Genomic DNA, 21,278 nt, shown 5'->3' with positions numbered 1-21,278 from the left:
AATAAACTGTACGCGGTCTATGTAAGAAGAAGGAAATATTCTTATCTAAAAAGGAAATCCACTACCAATGACGATCCCCAATACCTTTACAAAACTACAAAAACCATAATGGTCAAATATTTGTATGTTTTATCAGAACATATAAATGTGTATTTTTGCTTCTATACTTTCCGTCAAAAGCAGATCTCAATAACAATAAGCGCGCAGGTGAATATACAATAGTGCATTCAATTAACTTACCGAAAATCTCTCCATTTTTGGCATATTCTGTTACGAGATAAAGCATGTTTTTGGTTTCCATAACCTAACAAAGCAAATAAACAAATTTACATGAATAATTTTTCTGTATAATCATAAAGCACAATAAAAGTAGTCAACTATTTAACAGGATAATAAAGAGAGTCAGAATATAAACTTAAAGGACAACCCCTTTTAATCCACACTATCAGGTCATATGGACATCACAGATCGCGCCCCCTCAAGGCTTCTGTCTAGAAGTCAAAGTGGATAGTGGCTGGCCTAGGAGTTGGAGCGATCATGTATTACATGTATGATGTGTAATACCACATTTGTGCCCGTCCACAGATTCTCCCGAAAAAGCCGATATCTAGCAGAGCGTTTTGTCTTTTAATGGACATCATTATTCTGAGAGGACAACCCCTTTAGGCCATGTCTACAATGCCACAAATATAGGATACATTATTCTTGCAGAAGAGAAGCCCATTTATATGATACATTCCCTCTGGGGATTAAAAAATATAAAATGGAAAGGGCAACATGATCTATTATATCCTATAGAGGATCGAATGTATAGTGAATATATAAAATGCATCAGTTGTGTTACTCTATGACGGTGGGGTAGGCCTTGTTAGGTGCCTAGGACTAATAGCCACACTAGACAGATCCGCTTGACAATACTAGTTCTAGTTGTGTATTAGATGTGCTCTCGTTTCCAATATTCTATCTGGACGGGAAGTGGACAGTTCGTGCCTAGGCCAGGGCTACATTTAGAAGCTTGGATAGTATCTTAAAGCGAATTGCTAGCAATTTTTTAAAAATTTTTTATTGCTACATGCTGGGATTTCTGAGTGATTTCAAAAAGTAGTAGCTACTTTTTTCCTTCAACGATTAATATGAAAATCAATTGGAAATCATTTGAAAATTGCTTGTCAAAATTTTGATTATTCTATAGAAAAAAGTCTTACTACAATAAAAGTCTGTGTGCAGCCCTAGTCTTATATACCTTATAAATAATGGCCTTTAGGCCAGGATCACACATACAGTTCTGACACAGTTTTTGGCTCAGTTTTTTTTTAGCTGAACTCCGATGTGGCCACAAAGAAAGGAGATGCATTAGTCTTTGCTCTATAACTTTCCTTTCTTTTGGATCTACTTCTGACTTTGGCTCATAAAAGTGGTCCAAAGACTGCCGCAAAAACTGCATGTGTAATCCTGGCCTTAGAATGGGTTCTCACACAGCATTTTTAGGAAAAACAGCATAGATTTTCATGCAGTTTCTTTTTAGCCAATGCCAGAAGTGGATTCAAAAATGAATGGGATCCACAAAAAAATAAAAATAAAATGCAGTGTGTGAAACCACCCTATAGACTTGTTCACACATTGAAGATTTTGCATGTATTTTTTAAGCAGGAATGAACCATAAATAGAATGTATAACGGAAGGCCTTACAGTTCTGCTTTCCTGGATCCAATTCTGGTTTTGACCTAAAAAATAAATGCAGCAAATCTGTACTGTGTGAACAAGGCCTAATTGAATTTTGTGTGTCCCTCATTTGAGACCTCTATCAATTTCCTGGAGGAGGGAGTACAAGGATAAGCTTAGGCTTCATTCACATCAGCGGCAGGGTTCCGTTCTGACAGAGCTTCGCGTCAGAACGGGACTCTGACAAACAAAACCATAGGTTTCCATTTGCATCACTATCATTGATTTCAATGGTGACGGATCCGGTGCCAATGGTTTCTGTTTGTCTCCGTTGTGCAAGGGTTCCGTAGTTTTGACTAAATGAATACCGTAGTCGACTGCACTACTGATTCCATCAAAACGACGGAACCCTTACACAACAGAAACAAACGGAAATCATTTGCACCGGATCCGTCACCATTAAAATCAATGGTGATGCAAACGGAAACCTATGGTTTCCGTTTGTTTCAGTCAGGGTCCCGTTCTGACGGGAAGCTCCGACGGAACGTCAGATCGGGGACCCTGACGCAGATGTGAATGAAGCCTGAGTTTCATGGGAAACTCTAAGCAAAAAAGCATTGTAAAACGCAGACAACCTTTTTAACTCCTTAATGACCACCCACCGTCTTTTGGCGGAAGGCGGTGCAGGTCCTTTGGCATCGCTGTAGAAGAGGCTGATGAGCGCTCCTGTGAGCATCCTGTAACAAACAGCTCCTGATCTTAGATAAGCCTGCCAAATACAGCTGGGGTCAGAAAACATTCGGACCCCAGCTGTTTAACCCTTTGATTACCGGGGTCCGTGACCGCGGCATGATCAAAGAGAATTCCCCTCCTTGATTGCATCACCGGGATTCCGGTGATGCGATCAAACACCAGGGAATCCCTCTGCAGTCAGCCCTGGGGACCTACAAAGGACCCCAGGGCTGTCTAATGAGTTTGCCTGGTGTTGGGGCACACTATGTCCTGGCCGAACAGCAGCCTGTGTCATAGTGACACAGTGTAATGTATTAGCCTACAGGAGTATGCGAATATATTACAAGTAAAGAATTATAAATAAAGTTATCCCTTAATGGGATTTTTTTTTAAAAGTAACAAAAAAAATGAATTTAAAAAAAAAAAAAAAGTCATTATTTTGCATAAAATATATTTACTTGTCCCTACACTAAATAAAAATGTAGCTGGTCATTAAGACCATTCCAGACCAGGTCATTAAGGGGTTAAATAGGACTCTTGTGTATTCCATTATACGATTCTCCTGCACTATTTGCTGTAATATTGTTTTCATGTTAAATACAATTTTATTCAGGTTTTATTTCACTTACCTGGTAAAGCTTGATAATGTGGGGATGATCCAGCATCTTCATTATTTGTACTTCTCTGTAGATTTTTTCCAAGTTTACAGCATCCAGCTGAGACTTGTCAATAATCTTTATTGCCACCTGTGGATTTGACAGGATACGGCGTGTTAGCTTAATTTATTTCTGACATTATTACAAAACGTGTCCGCAAATGACACGCTACGGATCCTCTCAATTAAAAAAAGACATTGTCCATACGTTACAAGTTTTTTGATCTTCCGAGATAAAACAAAAATAATAATTTTTAACATCTTTATGAGAGCATAGATTGAGATGAATAGATTTGGAGGAATGTTACTTAAAATATTAGGGAAATGCATAAGCAACAATTACTGGATATACTGTTATGAATTAAATCGCTCCTATAAGTAGTTAATGTATCCCAGAAATACAGAACTGCAGCTGAGAAAATGTACGGTGATTCTTTATGTCCAAAAATAACTGATGATTTGGCGCTTTTTTGGGGCCTCAATGTTAATGAACTAAAGAAATATTGCAATTTTATGTAATGTGGTCACATAGAAACATCATCATCGTGACTAGTCCTATTGTGAAATCATTTGGCTTTGTGGACCACATGTAATGCAATCTATCACATTAGCCAGAACTGCTCTATAACGGTTAGCATCTCCTAAGGCTTCGTTCACATCTGCGTCGGGACTCCGTTCATGGGTTCCGTCTGAGCTTTCTGTCAGGGGAACCCATGAACAGAATCCAAACAAATGGAAACCATAGGTTTCCATTTGCATGACCATTGATTTCAATGGTGATGAATCCGGTGCCAATGGTTTCCTTTTGTCACCATTGTGTAAGGGTTCCGTCGTTTTGACAGAATGGGTAGCGAAGTTGACTACGGTATTGATTCTGTCAAAATGATGGAACCCTTACACAACTGTGACAAAAGAAAACCATTTGCACCGGATCAGTCACCATTGAAATCAATGGTCATGCAAATGGAAACCTATGGATTCCGTTTGGATTCCGTTCATGGGTTCCCCTGACAGAAAGCTCAGACGGAACCCATGAACGGAGTCCCGACGCAGATGTGAAGGGTTCCCGATGGAAAATTTAGACGGAAACCATGAATGGTGCATATGTGAACGAAGCCTAAGATGTGCAAGTAGAAATTAGTTTTGAAGCTTGGAAAGTCTAATATAGAGAAGCCAACATTAGCAATATTTGCAGCTCTCTAGTCTCTTGTATACAAGGTTAAACACCTCTGCTATCTGTCCGTAAATATCTACACTCTCCTATACACAAGATTGAGCAGTCTCCTCTAGCTGTACAGAAGTGCCATATACAAGGTCGAACAAGCTTCTCTAGCTGGACATGAGTCTCTATAGTCTATCCTATATCCCCAAGAATGAATAACCCCCCTATACAAGGCCGCACTAATCTGCTATACAAAATATTGGGCAACCTCTTGTAGCGGTCTATGAGTCACTAGTCGCTGCACATCAGCCTCTATAGCCCCTTACAGCTAGAGGAGGATTTCATTCTCGCTTATATGTGAGCCAGGGTGAACTCGCTGAGCATCAAATAAGCCTGGGCTGCGACACACATTCACAATGAATAAAGCTGCTGACATTTCATGATTCAAGCGCTTTCTCAGAATTATATTCATCTCCTCCGGGATGCAGTGACAGCTGGCAGGGAAGCAGAGGGATTGCGACAGAGACGGCCTGATTACTCCCGCACCCCTCAGGATTCCTCCAGGACACACTTTTTATCCCTAGTGAGTTTCTTCTTAACCCTTCACTGACATGAAGTGAGCCCCAATCTAACACGTTGAGGAAAATTTTGACCAACGTTATATAAAGCCATATAAGCAATGTTTCCAAATGTCATTGAATACGAAAAAAAACGGGAGAATGACCATTAAACACAAAAAATTTTACTAAAGTTCTCAAAAGACCTCAGTGGATTAGATTGGATTGGCACGCAATCCTGATCATAACTTTTACACTTAACATGGCTTGCTGTATGAATACAAAAAGATGCTTAAAGGGGTATTCCGGAACTAAAAAATTACATTTATTTAAATAAAACAATGAAAAAGATATAACTTTCCAATGTACTTACGTTTCATCAGATGGCTGTAGCGTCGTATATCCTCCTCCGTCGCCGTCCCCTTAGCAATGCAAAATCTGCACTTCCTGTGCAGACCCGTCCATTTGGTCTTCTGCCTTGCTTCCGGTTTCCGGCTTACACACTGTACGGTTACGTCAAAAATGACGTAACCGTACCACGTGCTTCTTTATTGAATTAGAGCATGCGTGGTGAACACACTCCACCGCGCATGCTCTGTGAAATTATGTGGCTGCGTCTTCAGCGGCCGTGTATATTACACTGCGCATGCGCAAGGTTGAAGGTGTGTAGCGGTGTGTATACGAAGTTGCAGGAATAACGGCCGTTTCGGCCGTCTTCCCGACAGGTGCAGGAGCTGTGACAGCTGCTGTCTCGTACAGCAGCTGCCGCAGCTCCTACAGCGGGGACCGATCGCTGTGTCCCCGCTGTCTAACCCCTTAAAAGCCGCGTTCTATAGAGATCGCGGGTTTTTAGGGGTTAAGTTACCATCGCCGGCCTGCTACACGATAGCGGCCGGCGATGGTTACTATGGCAACCGGACACCAAACAAAGGCGTCCGGCTATGCCATCGACGGAAGCCTAGTGGGTCCTGACAAAGTCAGGACCCACTATGCTTGCTGTCAGTGAATAGCTGACAGTTCTAATACACTGCACTACGGATGTAGTGCAGTGTATTAGAATAGCGATCAGGGCCTCCTGCCCTCAAGTCCCCTAGTGGGACAAAGTAATAAAGTAAAAAAAAAAGTTAAAAAAGATGTGTAAAAATAAGAAATTAAAAGTTAAAAAAATCCCCCTTTTTTTCCCTTATCAGTCCTTTTTTATTAATAAAAATATATAAATAAACGATACATAATTGGTATCGCCGCGTCCGTAACGGCCTGAACTACAAAATTATTTCGTTATTTATCCCGCGCGGTGAACGCCGTAAAAGAAAATAATAATAAACCGTACCACAATCACAATTGTTTGGTCACTTCACCTCCCAAAAAATGTATTAAAAATAGATCAAAAAGTTGCATTTACCGAAAAATGTTACTGATGGAAACTACAGTTCGTTACGCAAAAAATAAGTCCTCGCACGGCTTTATTGATGGAAAAATTATAAAGTTCTGGCTCTTAGAATAAGGTAACAAAAAGTGAATGATTTTTTACAAAACGTATTTTATTGTGCAAACGCCATAAGACATAAAAAAACTATAAACATCTGGTGTCACCGTAAGGCCGGGTTTACACGAGCGTGTGCGTTTTGTGCAAGCAAAAAGCGCGGCGTTTTGCGTGCGCAAAAAGCACTTAACAGCTCCGTGTGTCAGCCCTTTATGATGCGCGGCTGCGTGCTTTTCGCGCAGCCGCCATCATTATGACACTCCGTTTGGATGTTTGTAAACAGAAAAGAACGTGGTGCTTTTCTGTTTTCATTCATCCTTTACAGTGCTGTTGCGTGAATCACGCGCGTCCCACGGAATTGCTTCCGTGCGACATGCGTGGTTTTCACACACTCATTGACTTCAATGGGTGCGTGATGCGCGAACAGCGCACAAATATAGGACGTCGTGCGTTTCACGCAGCGGACATACGCTGCGTGAAAATCACGTACCTGTCTGCACGGCCCCATAGAGTAACATAGGTCCCTGCGACGCGCGTTGCAAAAACGTATAATACGCTCGTGTAAATGAGCCCTAATCGTATCGCCCCATAGAATAAAGTGAATATGTCATTTATAGCGCACGGTGAACGCTGTAACAAAAATAGAATTAAAAAACAATAGAATTGCTGTTTATTAGTCACCGCGCCACTTAAAAATAGAATAAAAACTGATCAAAAAGCTGCATGCACCCCAAGAAAACTACAATGTATTCCTCAAGTGGTCTAGTTTCCAAAATGGGATCACCTTTTGGGGGTTTCCACTATTTTGGTACCACAAGACCTATTCAAACCGGACATGGTGCCTAATAAAAAGGCGGCCTCAAAATCCTCTGGGTGCTCCTTTGCTTCTGAGGCCGGTGCTTCAGTCCATTACCGCCCGAGGGCCACATGTGGGATATTTCTACTGCAGAATCTGGACAATAAGTATTGAGTTGCGTTTCTCTGGTAAAACATTTTGTGCATAAACTTTCTAAATGCTGTTGTGAATACTTTGAGGGGTCTAGTTTCTAAAATGTCGTGTTTCATAGGGGTGTCTAATATATAGGCCCCTCAAAGCCACTTCAGAACTGAACTGGAAGCCCAAAAAAAATAATTAGGCAATACTTCGCTTCTATACGAACTAGTTAGCGATTCACAGTGTGATGAAGTAAGGGGAAGCAGCGCTTATACGAGCGGTGCACCCCCTTCAAACAGCCGATGACTTTTCAGTTCACAGGTAGCAGAGTTACATGATGGGGAATTTGTTTTCCTGTTGTGTAACTCTGCTACCTGTCAATGGAAAAATCAGCTGCCAGAGTGAAAAATGTTTCCACACAGAGGAGTACCGCAAAGAAACACCTGGGAATCAGACATGATGGACTAACATTTTTCCCTGTGGTGGATGACTTTTCAGTTGACAGGTAGCAGAGTTACATGAAGGGGAATTATTTTTCATCGATGGCTAGTTAGGAGCGCTGCTTCCCTTTAGTTTTTTCTTGCTCACTGTGAATCTCCGACACAGGATGCAGCGGCGATCCACAGGTATTGCTCCTTTTATCCCAATTCACATGTTAGAATTCAATTTTTTTTATTTTATATATATATATAAAATACAGTATTTAAAACTAAGACTGTATAAACAGTTAATATACATTTAGAAAACTTATAATTATAAAGACCAAACTTTACGTATCATCATATAGGGTCAGTGTTGTTTAAAAACGCAGATATCCAGTGATTTCAGCTTGTGCTAGCAGTAATAGAATGAGAGCACCAAAATGAAGACTGGGATTGCAGAAGTTAGTAGAGCTGGGTGTAGTAGGCGGAGCAAGTGCACTGCTGCATGCACATTGCATGCTGGGACTAGAGCAGTGCATGCAGGGAGGAGAAACACAGGAAGAGAAGAGGAATGAACTTACTGAGCAAAACAAACCTCTCCAGGTAAACAATAGGGAGTAATGTTACTAAAACCATTTATTATCAAGAAAAAGCTAGACAGAGTGCACTAATATCTTAATAGAGGAACATTGCATTGATTTAAGAAATAAAAAAAAGTATTGGAAAACCCCTTTAAAGGCTATGTAAACCTTTGAAAGGCAATTTTTTTTAACTAGAAAGGTCAGTCAGTGTAATTAGTGCAACTTTCTAAATACTTTTGGAGATACAGCTTCTCTGTATTCCCTATACACAGCAATTGTATCGTTCGCTATGACCTGAATCCGTCAGTCCAGCTGTATATTTAGCAAAATCCTGGTCCACGGGACTGATGGATTTTTGAGATACAGCTGCTCTGTATTCCCTATACACAGCAATTGTATTGTTCGCTATGACCTGAATCCGTCAGTCCAGCTGTATAGCTAAATCCTGGTGCACGGGACTGTTGGGTTCAGTGACAGCGGGTCCTGCCTGACACGCAGTATCCACCTGTAATCTATCACATCTAAGTTATGAATTTAGAAGTGATCAATTTCAGGTGGATACTGCGTGTCAGAGACATGCAGGACCCGCTGTCACTGAACCCATCAGTCCCGTGCACCAGGATTTAGCTATACAGCTGGACTGACGGATTCAGGTCATAGCGAACAATACAATTGCTGTGTATAGGGAATACAGAGCAGCTGTATCTCAAAAAGTAAAATTAATTTTCTAATAAAAACTATTTAGAAAGTTGCACTAATTGACTGACCTTTTTAGATTGGTTAATTCCTTATGGGTAATTTTTATTCCTCTTTATCATTAGGGGTAACACAAAGTTCTATAGTCAATAGTTTCTCCCATTACTTTCCCTTCTCTCATCCCATGGTTAAACTTGATAAACATGTATTTTTTCAACCGTACTTTTTCAACCGTACTAACTATGTAAGTCCGACTAGACCCAGTTATAAATATACTGTTCCTCTTTGGCTGGTTTTAGACAGACAGTTGTTATATAGTCGCATTTTAAGCGCCCATATTAAGGGTGCAATAGCCTAACCCCCTGAGGTTCTACTGAATTTAACTTAGATCCCCATGGTGAACTAAAATTGGTTCCATAGAAACATGAAGGCTCTGGGTGTTGTGGCTGTAATATGGACGTTATAATATGCCCCATTTATAGTCGTCCTTGAAGACTGCTAGATTTCTTAATGTAACACGGAGTCCAATATTAACATTTTGCAAATAAATGGGAAATAAGGACATATAGTATCAGCAATGCAAAGACAATCAACCTATTTCATGTTCTCTTCTGTACATAACTGCATAAAACCAAAACTGTTTGATCAGCAGATTACACATATGAAGAGCTCATAGATATATATATTTTTTAAATTATATTTACTTTTGTTTTAAGGCTAACGTAAAAATAACAAGCCACATGGTTGAAGTAGTCAGAGAGCAACAATCCCTTTGATGTTAGGCATTCATTTCTGATGCACGTGGATCAGTTCCTTCTTCTTTGGCGTTCGTTGTACTTTGCGGGACCTGACTAATCCTAACCATATACTGAGGTAGAGCGTTTTTCTATGTCATGCAAAGTGAAGACTCAAAATTTCCAATAATGATTTCTAATACTTCTCACTTTAATCTAGTGAACCATTTCTGGTTGGTTAGCTAAAAGTAGAAGTGAAAATGTAAAATGTATTTTTTTTTTGGGCAAACGTCTACCGATGGTGGTAGACTGACCACAGCATGGGGAACTCAGAACGAGATGGCCATTCTCTATGGCCCAATCTGGGAACATCATGATTGTGGTCAGTATGGCTAGGCGTTTGGTAAAAAGAGAGTTAAGAAGGTGGTAGTGCTTTTGGCGTTCATCTGGTTCCAGCCCTGGACCTCTCCCTATCAGTCTCTAAATGTCAAATTAAAAACTCCCGTAAAGAAGAATTTTCAAGATATGTGTAGCTGCAAAAGACAAAATAACCTTTCATAGAGCAAATAGTACATATATTTATTTAGATGTGTATTCCTTTTTTTCTTAAACTTCAAATTCCAAAAACGTCCCTGCACTTCTTTTTCGAAGCCGTATTTGTAAAAAAACAACCCATTAGAACAGAACACCGTTTTTCCCATTAAATCAATGGGCAGATGTTTGGAGGCGTTCTACTTCCGATTTTTCAACTGTTTAAAAATAAGACGTGTGAACATACCCTTATATTTAACTTTTTTTTAAACTATACGACCAGCAGATGATCGAGCATTTGCTCGGTCATTCGCTGATCGTTCCCCTCTTTACACAGGGCAATTATCGCCAACGAGCGTTATATTAACGCTTGTCTTCCTGATAATCGTTCTGTGTAAAACCCCCTTTACATGGCAGCAACAATAATGGGAATTAATGGACAGATAAGTGTGCACCACAGACTATTACAGTCTCCAGGTAGTGATTAAGCACAACTCTCACTTTGGGGACCAGGGAGTGACAGGGGAGATGCATACAGGCTTATCTGTGTTTATATTGTTGCTATCCTGCCTTATCTAGGCCGCTTCCAAAAAAAAAATAACTCCGGATTTAAATAAAGCATCACGATCTGATGATACATTCCATTTAAATGACAGCAATAATGAGAAAAAAAATGATTGGGTTAGTGCTTATTTATTAAGCACATAAACAATTGTTATCCACAAATTATATTTTCATAAAAGTTTTTCAAGAGCAAAATGTTAAATTTTAATATTGAGACCAATGTATCTATGGGGCCACCATAAACCTTCTAATTAGTGACCAGATTTCCCATTTTTTTTAGTTCATCATAAAGCGTTATATCCAGGGTTGACCCCCTAGTATGAGAACAGAGATAAGTGAGGCCTACATATTATACAAGACTCCTATAAAGAGAATTGCAAGGACTTGTTTGTTAGATATTTTAGGTCACATTTAAGGCTCACGCACACATCCGTTATTTTCTTCATTGTGCTATCCACTTTTTTGACGGATAGCACACTGATGCATTCGTTTCTATGGGGCCATGCACACATCCGTTTTTTTGCGGATCCGTGTGCCCGATAAAAAGGTCACGGACGTGTGCATGAGACCTTAGTACTGAATCTCCAATTTGCTTCTGTCTCTGTAAAGTTAGACAAAACAAGAACTAAATTAGCTGGTTGCAAATGTTGTTTTATAAATATAATGAATGGCCAATATGTCCTTATTATGCAGATAAATAAAAATAAAGAGAAACAATATTTCAATGACTATTGTTTGTTTTTTTTTTGCTCTAAATCCTTTGTATAAAAAACATAATACAGCCTATTAACACCACATGGCTTGTCAGGGTTACTAATTTAGTGCTCTAATTTTTGCTTCGTTTTTTAAACCTTTTCAACTTATTCTTGAAGGTTGGGTACTTTTTCCTACCTTTCGCTTTATGTCCTTGTTATCTAGAAAGTATCTTTGTTTCAGTGACGGACGATAGAATTATTTTGTTCTTGGCACACACACATATTGTATGCACAGCTATTTTATGTTCAATTGTTTATTTTCCTGATAGTTACCATCCAATGCCGCCATCCATTTACCCTCGCATGCCCATCTATATCGGTTACAAATCAAGTGACATTTCAGTTTTAGTTCTGCTATTAAAATCCTGTCCTTACCAATCATTCCCTACAGATCAAAAGAAACCATCTTTATTTGTCACAAAAATCAATACATCTTTCCGTCTTGTCGGCAAGTCAAAGAATACTGTCAAGGTAGATAGCTGTATATACCATTAAAAAAGATGTACGGTGCCAAACATAGCTTTATATGGAGGGTTTACACAACAAAGGAGATTTAGGTCTACATAAACAAAACAGTAAAACTAGACTAACCTAAAGCAGCATTGCATCATATGCTCATAAGAGGATTAAAAACGTTATAATACAATATGGTCATAGCACAAAGCAGATCGCACAGTACATCAACGTCTGGAGAAGTTGACAAATTCTGGACAGTGACATGCAGTCAAATAGGTGTACTATTGCAATAAGGTCAGAAGCGTTGTCATTAGAAACCAACCAAAATGATGTTCAATGATGGGACAAACTCTCTTGGTGCTCAAGGCAAGGATTTCAGAATGCCCCCCTTACACCTCGGACCCTAAAGTTCAGATTGATAGCTGTGACTTTGCTCCCCCTATCATTTCCCACCTATGCCTAGAGTTCTTGGGTTAGGTTATGTTTTTGTAATACATACTCCCAATTTTCCTTCACCTCTTTGTGCACGTGTGTTTCTTAATGCTGTGTCAGCCGGCCACCCTACCACATATCTGTGTAGCAGGCTCCATTTTCTCACCAATTTACTCAAGGAAAGCAGACATCGGATCTCAGCACCTACAGCGGTCACGTGGCCCATGGATAGACTGTCACGGGGCCTGCAGAGGATGGTGCAAACTCACTTTGTCACCAAGGGATTTGACATAGGGCTAAACCAGGGAGCGGATTCTAAGGGGACCCCAAGTATTCACCCTTTAGCCCCTATAGAGGGATATGGACTTTGCTGCTGAGGATTCCCAAGTCGCTACCCCCGGAGTAGTCTCCCTTGGTGATGGCCAACAAAAACTGGTGTAGTACTAAAATCCTCAGACAGTATGCAGGGACAGGCATGGCAAAGATCAGGGCAGACAGCAAACTGGTACACGCGGTTGGTCGAGCAAAACGTCAGAGCATACGGAAGAGGTTTGTCGTGGGTCATTACCAAGAGGTCAGCGCAGGTGGCAGGCAAAGATAGTCAAAGATACAAGCAGAGTCAAACACAGAAATTCCAAACCAACGATCAGCAGGACTTCACTAGAAAGCTGGGAGGAACCAAATTGCGCAAGCAATGATTAAACCACGGAGGATCCTTTATACCATAGATAAGCTGGGTGATAATTAGGCGCTCAATGGCCCAATAAGAGTAGGAGGGTCAGCGTTTACTAGGAAGTGCAGGAGTAGAGGGGTGGCAATGGAGAGTGCAAACAGTCCAGAGAGATGGAGGGATGAGGCGGTGGCCAGAGGACGCCTTGGAAGTTTAAGTATCCAGCGGCCGCAGAGAGCGGCATCCGATAGAACAGCATTGTCAGCTCCACGGATGCAGTGTTCAATTGGTTGAACAAAGAAATTTAAAGGGGAACATGTTTTTGTTTTTTTTCAATAAACTGCCTACGCCACCTATGCCTCGTCCCAGCCCTGTTGACGTTGATTGTTCTCAGATACTGGGGGCCTACAAATTATAGCAGTCGTTACCCAAAATGAAGACTTGTAAAGACACTGCAGTAGAGTAATATAACACATTAATGCTTTATTTTACATTCATGTTTTTTGCCGATCTTGCATTCATCCTTTCAATTCAAGTTTTGTAACAGCTACCTATAAACAACAATATACTAATGAGAAATTAACAACAAGACCAAATTAATTGATTTCCTGACGTAGGAATGTTTGCCAGTAATCAGCAGCATGTTGCCTAAATACACGTCCTACGTTGTTGCAGAAATAAAGGCCGTTTGCTCCAGTATATTAAAGTCCTGGCACAGAGACTACAGCTAGGACGTGTCCCAATGGTTTGATTCCTAGTCTGGAGCTAAGCCGGCCTTGCAATCATTACATTCCAGCTCATTCACGCTCTCCGTGCTGCTGCTTCCAAAACTAAAAGAGAAGGCAGCCAAAAGCTGGAGAAAAGGCCTTGTGGTTAAATAATGAGGGTTAATAAATAATAATAAAACAAACAACAGGGCTTTGTTAAGACTTGCTTTGGCTCCTTCATGTTGGTTTTGCTCGACTCACATGATGACATTGCTATACTCCTAATGACCTTAGTAACTAAGCTCTACATTCACTTACCATGTAGTGTTGGCAAACTCAAACAAAATATAGCATGCAGCTTAAAGGAAAATATATTATAATGTATGTTACCCTTGTCAAATGAGAATGTATACCTACGTACCATGAACATTAAATATCAAAGTATACCAAGCAGACACAACGCAAAGGGAATATGTCAAAGTTGAACCAATGGGCACAACTATGTCCATTAAATGCCCCCATCTGAAGTGTCTAATAAGGGTCCAGAAGACCTAAGAACTGCAAATATCACACCTTAGCATCAGGGCTCTACCTGTGTCTTCTCTAGCCAAGACGGTCTTTCATCCCATCTCTGGCTTAGAGGGCTCAGAGATGGTAAGGCCATATGTGGCAACTACTGTATTTCCCGGCCTGTGAAGGGCACGTCTGGGAACTATTCTTCTCGGGAAAAAAAATTGCCCATAGTTCAAAGTTGTGCTTCTAATTTTTTTTATTTATTTCCCGTTACTTACATAGCACCAACATATTCCAGATTGTTGTATATGGAGATGGTCATCAAAAACATCATCCAATGTAAAGAGACTTGTTCTGGTGGCAAGTTGCAGATTGTGCAGTAACAGTAGGGGGTTCTCCTTGGGTAATAGGATAAGATGCTGAAAACATGGCCCTGAGCGCAATTTTCTGGAAGTGACGGTTGATAGGGCTTTATTAATCCAGATGGCTTTATTGTACACTTTTTGGGCTATAAAAAAAATATAAAAAATTGAGATTTTTTTTTAATTGGCCTCTAATATTGTCTTTATACTTTGATGCTCTATGTGCCTTTATGAGCTATTCCAACCACATACACATGGGAAATATAGATAAAGGAGGCAAAAAACGGATTTAAACTTCCAGCGCTTGTTTTAAAGGAAATCAAATGATCACTGAACTCTAAATTACACCGTTGTGAAACGCTAACAAGTCAGTGTTGGGAAAATGATGACTTCCTGTGACCTCAGTAGGTTACAGCATAGCGGAGATAGAGGCCTAAAATGGGAATAAACATTTAGTCATCGTGGACAAAGTATTCAGTTCTGTACATAAATAAGAGGACATAAAACTAAAATAACCAACAGAGAGATATTATTAACCATTCAGAAGCAAAAATATCTGTCAGCAGCTGTGTCATTGTAAGGAAACCGGAAACGTGGGTGATATATATTCATATGGTCAGGAATTTCAAAAACATGGGGGGAGCGACACCTCAGTAACAATTCTGCAACATTATACGCAGTGTATTCGCCCTGTGTGAACAGAGCCTAAAAGGGAATTTGCAGGATTGGAAAAAAGCTGAATTTTTTTCCCACATAAACACCACTTTTATTCAAAAACGGTTACTGATATTGCACCTCAGACCCATGGTACCGACTATACGCTGTAGGTTTACCCTTAGCACAACTATCAGAACATATTAGGAAACTGCTTCAACACCTGCTACTTAAAGAGGACCTGTCACCCCTCCTGTCACCTCTCCTGACCTGTCTGTTTTGGTAAATACTTGTATTCCCCATGAAATAACAATTCTGCAACATCTTTTCTTAGAACTCTACGTTGTGCAGTTCCTCTGCTATTCCTGCTAGAAATTTATTAATAAATTGACAAGTGGGAAACTCACCCAACTGGTAACAAGAAATTGTAAATTTATGAATAAATTTGTCGGAGGAATTACAAAGGAAAAGATGCTCCAGATCCGTTATTTTATGGGGAATACAAGTATTTACTAAAACAGACAGGTCAGGAGAGGTGACAGGAGAGGTGTCAGGAGAGGTGACAGGAGAGGAGACAGGAGAGGTGTCAGGAGAGGTGTCAGGAGAGGTGACAGGCCCTCTTTATAGGGCTTCTCCACTGAAACAATAAAACTTAAATGTGCTCATGAATGTTGATGCATATAATTATACACAGACTATTCAGATCTCTCTTTAGACCTTTTTCTTCTCTGTCTCCTTATCTGTTAAAGGGTAACTAAACGTTCAACAAACTTCTGACATGTCATAGTAACAAGTAAGAAGTTTTGATTGGTGGGGGTCCAAGCGCTGGGACCCCCACCAATTGCTAAAACGAAGACGGCAGAATTGCTCGTGTGAGCGCTCAGCCACTTAGTTTCTGTTTGACTTTCTATTGAGCCTGTAATCCGCTACATTGATTTCCGGAAAAAGCCGAACAGAAACGAAGCGGCTTAGCATTCACACGAGCACTGCAGCTGCTTCATTTTAGCGATTGGTGGGGGTCTCAGTGCTCGGACCCCCACCAATCAAAACTTCTGGACATGTCACTATGACAGGTCAGAAGTATGTTGAACGTTTAGTTACCCTTAAATCTGCTCTATATTACCTCTGCATTCATGCCTCTTTGCCTATTTGGATTAGTACACAAGAGGAAGGCTACATTGAGGTAAAAACCACCATAAGATTGTCCACATGCAACCCAGAACCTAGAAATGCTAATTCTTAGGCTGGGTTCACACGACCTATTTTCAGACGTAATGGAGGCATTTTACGCCTCGAATTACGTCTGAAAAACAGCTCCAATACGTCGGCAAACATCTGCCCATGGGCTTTACGATTTACTGTGCCGACGACCTGTCATTTTACACGTCGCTGTCAAAAGACGGAGCGTAAAAATACAGCCTCGTCAAAAGAAGTGCAGGACACTTCTTGGGACGTTTTCTCATAGACTCCAATGAAAACAGCTCCAAAAACGGACGTAAAAAATGCAGCAAAAACGCGGGATGCTCAAAAAACAAATGAAAATCAAGGGCTGTTTTCCCTTGAAAATAGCTCCGTATTTTGAGACGTATTTGACTCTGCATGTGCACATACCCTTAGGGTCAATGCACATGATGCGTATTACGTGTGGTTTTCCAGGGCGTATTTGCGCGCGTCAAAACCACAGCGTAATACAGTACCAGCAGTCAATGGGATTCCAGGAAATCTCATGTACAAGATGCAGTATTTTTCCGCCCGTAAATGGACCTGCGGTGCAGACTTTAAAATCCGCAGCATGTCAATTTATCTTGCGTTTCTGCTTGTGAAGTGTATCTGCCTAGTACTGTGGAAAATCGCACCAAAGCCCGCAGCATGAAAATACGCAGAAAAAACGCATCAAAACGTAAAAACCGCACTGAAAAAAAAGCATTAAAAAAACGCAGGATTCGGTGCAGTTTTTACCTGCGAATTTCCTGCGGTTTTGGTGCAGATTTTCTGTAGAAAAATATGCAACGTGTGCATGTAGCCTTTGGGTGTCCAACCATTTCAGTGGAAGGAGCAGTTAGGCAAAAAAAACTGCTGCAAAAAAAAAAAATCAGGAAGGCATGCCATTTACAAATAATAAATATGCTGTATTAATAGTGCACATCTCTACAAGATACTTCAATCAAATAACTGGAAATATGCTTTATTGTAGTGTTATTTGATGTGATAATTCCCCTCTTCATGTAATATTGGGTAGCACCAGCCACTAAAGGTAGCAAATTCTGATAAGAAAATACCAGGCAATTCCCCAACATAGTCTGGTAGGCTCTCCAGGCGTGATCCTTATTAAAGGGGTTTTCCCATCGGGGACATTTATGACTTATCCACAGGATATGCCATAAATATCAGATAGATGTGGGACCCACCTCTGGGACCCGCACCTCTCTCTAGAACGGGGCCCCCTAAACTCCGTTCTACCCTTTTCGGTTCCCACTGCCGACCCAAGCCTCTTCGTAATTTCCGACCATGTAAATCAGAAAACAGCGAAGTGAATGGCAGTTACGGAAGCAGCGTGGCACGCGAGCTACTCTGTTTTCTGATTACATAGTTGGAAATGATGAAGAGGCTTGGGTTGGCAATGGGAACCGAGAAAGGTAGAATGGGGTTTAGGGGGCCCCATTCTAGAGATAGGGGCATGTCCAAGAGGTGGCACCCGCATCTCACATTTATGACATATCCTGCAGATATGCCATAAATGTCCCTGATGGGCAAACCCCCTTTAATGCCACCACTAACCTACCAGCTATTTATCAGTATCAAAGTAGCAACTTTTTTACTGCTCAAATAAAATAAAGTTGAAAAAGTTGCATGTAATAGTGATGAAGATTATGTCACAGCGCACTAAATTGGTGCACTTTATAAAAATAAAAATCTTTACAGGAGTGAGGGGGAAGCTAAAGGAACAAAGCGCATGGAAAAATGGAATGAATATCCATGGTTGTTCTTGGCTTAAAGGAGATTTATTTCTATTAATTGTGGAGTTAATAAAAAGGCTCTTTTCAATAAATAGAGGATTAGTCATTCCACAGGCGAGCAGACTCATACTGTACGAAATGCCAACCACAGCAGGGGTATCTGCACGGAGGTGTGATGAACAATTCAATGTCTGTTATTTATATACCGGGGCTGTGCATTAATGATTCGCAATGCTTTGTAATAGGCGCCTATTTATTCCCTCTACCCGCTGCCTCTTGGACATCACACAGAACATTGTGATTAGAGAATTTTGTCCTAATGGCAACATATGGATATATAAATAGCTGAAGATTCATTTCCAGCTACGGCATAACTGTAAAATCTATAATAAAAATCTTTCAAGGGGCTATGCAATTCCAAGGTATAAAATTAAGAAGGTGAAATATTACCTAAGTCAAACATTTTATGTACTGCTTAATTTGATTTCAATTGTAAATATTTTATGGGTTATTAATGGAAAACGGCTATCCAACGTGAAACTCTAGCTAGTTCTGTGAGTTTCCGATAAAGTTAACAAGCTGGCAGATGTTACTCACAGCAGCAATTCTGCCCTGTCCTTCCTTTATCTTCAGTGCCCTGTACTTCGACAGCGCAGCAGTTCCTCCTTATCCTCCGCCGGCATGTCATCTATATCTTTACGGAGCATCTTCTCGGTTTCCTTAGGTTCCTTATGCACTGTAAGCTCTCATTACGTTATACAAACTATTATTCAATAGGTTTCAATGAGAATTCCAAGTAAATGCCAAAATTATCCAGGTTCGGGGCTATTTGACCTACGACCCGCAGGGTAGGTCATCAATATATGATCAGTGGGGATCCAGCACCCCACACTGATCAGCTGTTCTAGCTACCTTCCGAAGCTATGCAGGTGTCGGAAGCAGATGGCTCCTGTCATAGTATAGCGGCAGTGCTGCAGCTCTGCTCCTATTCAAGTGAATAGCAGCAGAGCTGTAGAACCCGGCACAGTTGCTATACTGTGGTCGGAAGCCTTCTGCTTCCGGCATCGACCACTGCATAGCTTCCGGAACCCGAAGGCAGCCGAAACAGCTGACCACCACCAATCATATACTGATGACCTATCATGTGGATAGGTCATCAGTATAAAAAACAGCCCTGAACCTGGACAATCCCTTTAAGTAAGCAGAGAGGATGGTACTAAGGAGGATGTACTCTACAGAAGAAGGGAGAGTACAGGACAGGTTTATAATGAAGTGCAACACTCCACAAAGAAACTAACACTCCAATTTACTAAGCATACTAAATTATAAAAAGTATTGTGTGACCATTTCTCCACTTGGAATGGGGACCGTGCACTTCATTTTCAGGACCTATGGCAGGTAGTGTCCCCATTCAGTCTGCGCCATGATGTTTCGCAGAACAAATGCCACTGGACTCCTATTTTTCCAAATAGGTGTGGTGGGATGCCATAAATGTCGAAGATGGGGAAACTCCTTTCCTATAGAGATTTTAATATCAGAGAAAAAAAAACCTGACTGTTCAGACGTCAAACCATTTGAAAAGTGGAGAAAATTTTTTCAATTTACATTAGGTTCAAAATACATACAGCTGTATAGTTTTCTGATCTGTGTTTTAGCTAAACTTGAGTCATAATACAAAGAAGAAAAAAATTGGGGAAGCAGTCGCTCATGCTTAGCCAGTCAATGACATCTGACAAATTTGTAGAACGTGACAGGAACAGGGCACAAAGTGCAGGACAGTAATATCACCCCTCGTTACCGGTATTTTCTTACCATAAGATTTTTTGTAGATGTTCTGCCATGATTTTTTTTTAATAAAAATATTAAGAGACACAAGATTGGTAATAACTTTAGACGCATTGAGAACCTTGTTCAAGAACACTTAATCCATGTAATAATATGACCTCTTATTTAATGCCTTTGTAGCTCTGGCTTATTTCACGGGGAGCAATCTATTGTCTCGGGCACAGATAAATATTTGGCCGTGTGGGTTACAGCCAGGTGCAACGAACACGAATTTCTTTCAAAGATAAGGGTTTATGCTTGATAGACTTCCTTGGAGGTTAATATTTCTCAATGTACAAGGCTAGGGTTCCACAGCGTTGCATGCGTGTTGCGGATAAATCATGGCATTAAAGATGTTCTCAGGGACTATAACATTGACAGCCCTAATTGGAGGCTAATACTCTTCACTGTAGATACCTATGGCTACATGGTGTTACCCACGAGTTGTGGAAAAACAGCACCATTACTTTGAATTGTTTGTACCCTACGAGAAAACAGCTGAATGCGGCCTTCTGAATGGCGAACCTCTTATTTCTAAAGGTAAACATTCAAAGTTGTGGCCTCAGTTGTGGTAGTGCTGCAATTGTACCACAGCTCGGAGGTAGTGCCGTGGAGCCCTGGCCTCAATGTAACATTTAGAAGCTTCGGAAGACCATCAAATGCAGCATCATTATTTGACCTTATCCTAGATAAACAGATAGAGGCCATGTCCGCTAAAATAAGTCCCTCCGTTGTCCCTTTTACATTCATCCGTAAAGATGCTACGTGACAACAGAACACATCAGGGCTCTTAACTAGCTTTCCGCAGACCCTTAATACGCAGAATGAATCACCGCCCTGTTTATTGTCTTTTACTCCACAACTACTTCGCTTGATTTCTCATTTCACTTTGCCATTTGGGTTTATTTTTTTAGCTATAGTACTAAATGACAGATATAAGGCCAAGTTAGTGATGGGAGAGCAGTAAGGGAGCCACTGAGATCTGTCAAATCTTTAATCTTCCTCATGGAAACACACCCCGTAGTCAAATATCTAATATGACGCTTGTGTCCTGGCACGGGAACCATTGGGATCATGTGCAAATGCCCTTGAGGGAGAACCTTTCCTCCTCATGCATTTAAGAAAAATCTGCCAACCTTTTAATGCATTGTGGGATGGCAGGCCTTGCGCCAAACACAGAAAAAACAAAACTGTGCACGACCAGAAGACAAAAGATTCACTTTTGGCACCAAATT

The 21,278-nt window shown here is 40.7% G+C and overlaps 1 protein-coding gene across 3 annotated transcripts in view; it reads right to left on the bottom strand.

Moving 5' to 3' along the window:
* SIK2 (salt inducible kinase 2) overlaps positions 1–21,278 on the bottom strand; it is a 135,537-nt gene that overhangs the window by 91,038 nt on the left and 23,221 nt on the right. For 2 of the 3 annotated variants that reach the window (XM_075839759.1, XM_075839758.1), the window contains exons 2-3: positions 3,024–3,140; positions 241–304 (exon numbers count right to left, since the gene is read on the bottom strand). In XM_075839759.1, coding sequence (XP_075695874.1) covers positions 241–304; positions 3,024–3,140 — 181 coding nt within the window. Of the gene's footprint in view, positions 1–240; positions 305–3,023; positions 3,141–5,141; positions 5,250–21,278 lie in introns of those variants that run through there. The other variant, XM_075839760.1, reaches the window with a different exon arrangement.

Source organism: Rhinoderma darwinii, chromosome 10, assembly GCF_050947455.1.
Source record: "Rhinoderma darwinii isolate aRhiDar2 chromosome 10, aRhiDar2.hap1, whole genome shotgun sequence".
NCBI lineage: Eukaryota > Metazoa > Chordata > Amphibia > Anura > Rhinodermatidae > Rhinoderma > Rhinoderma darwinii.
Note: the sequence above shows the minus strand (reverse complement) of the source record. Positions and strands in the feature narration are given on the sequence as shown.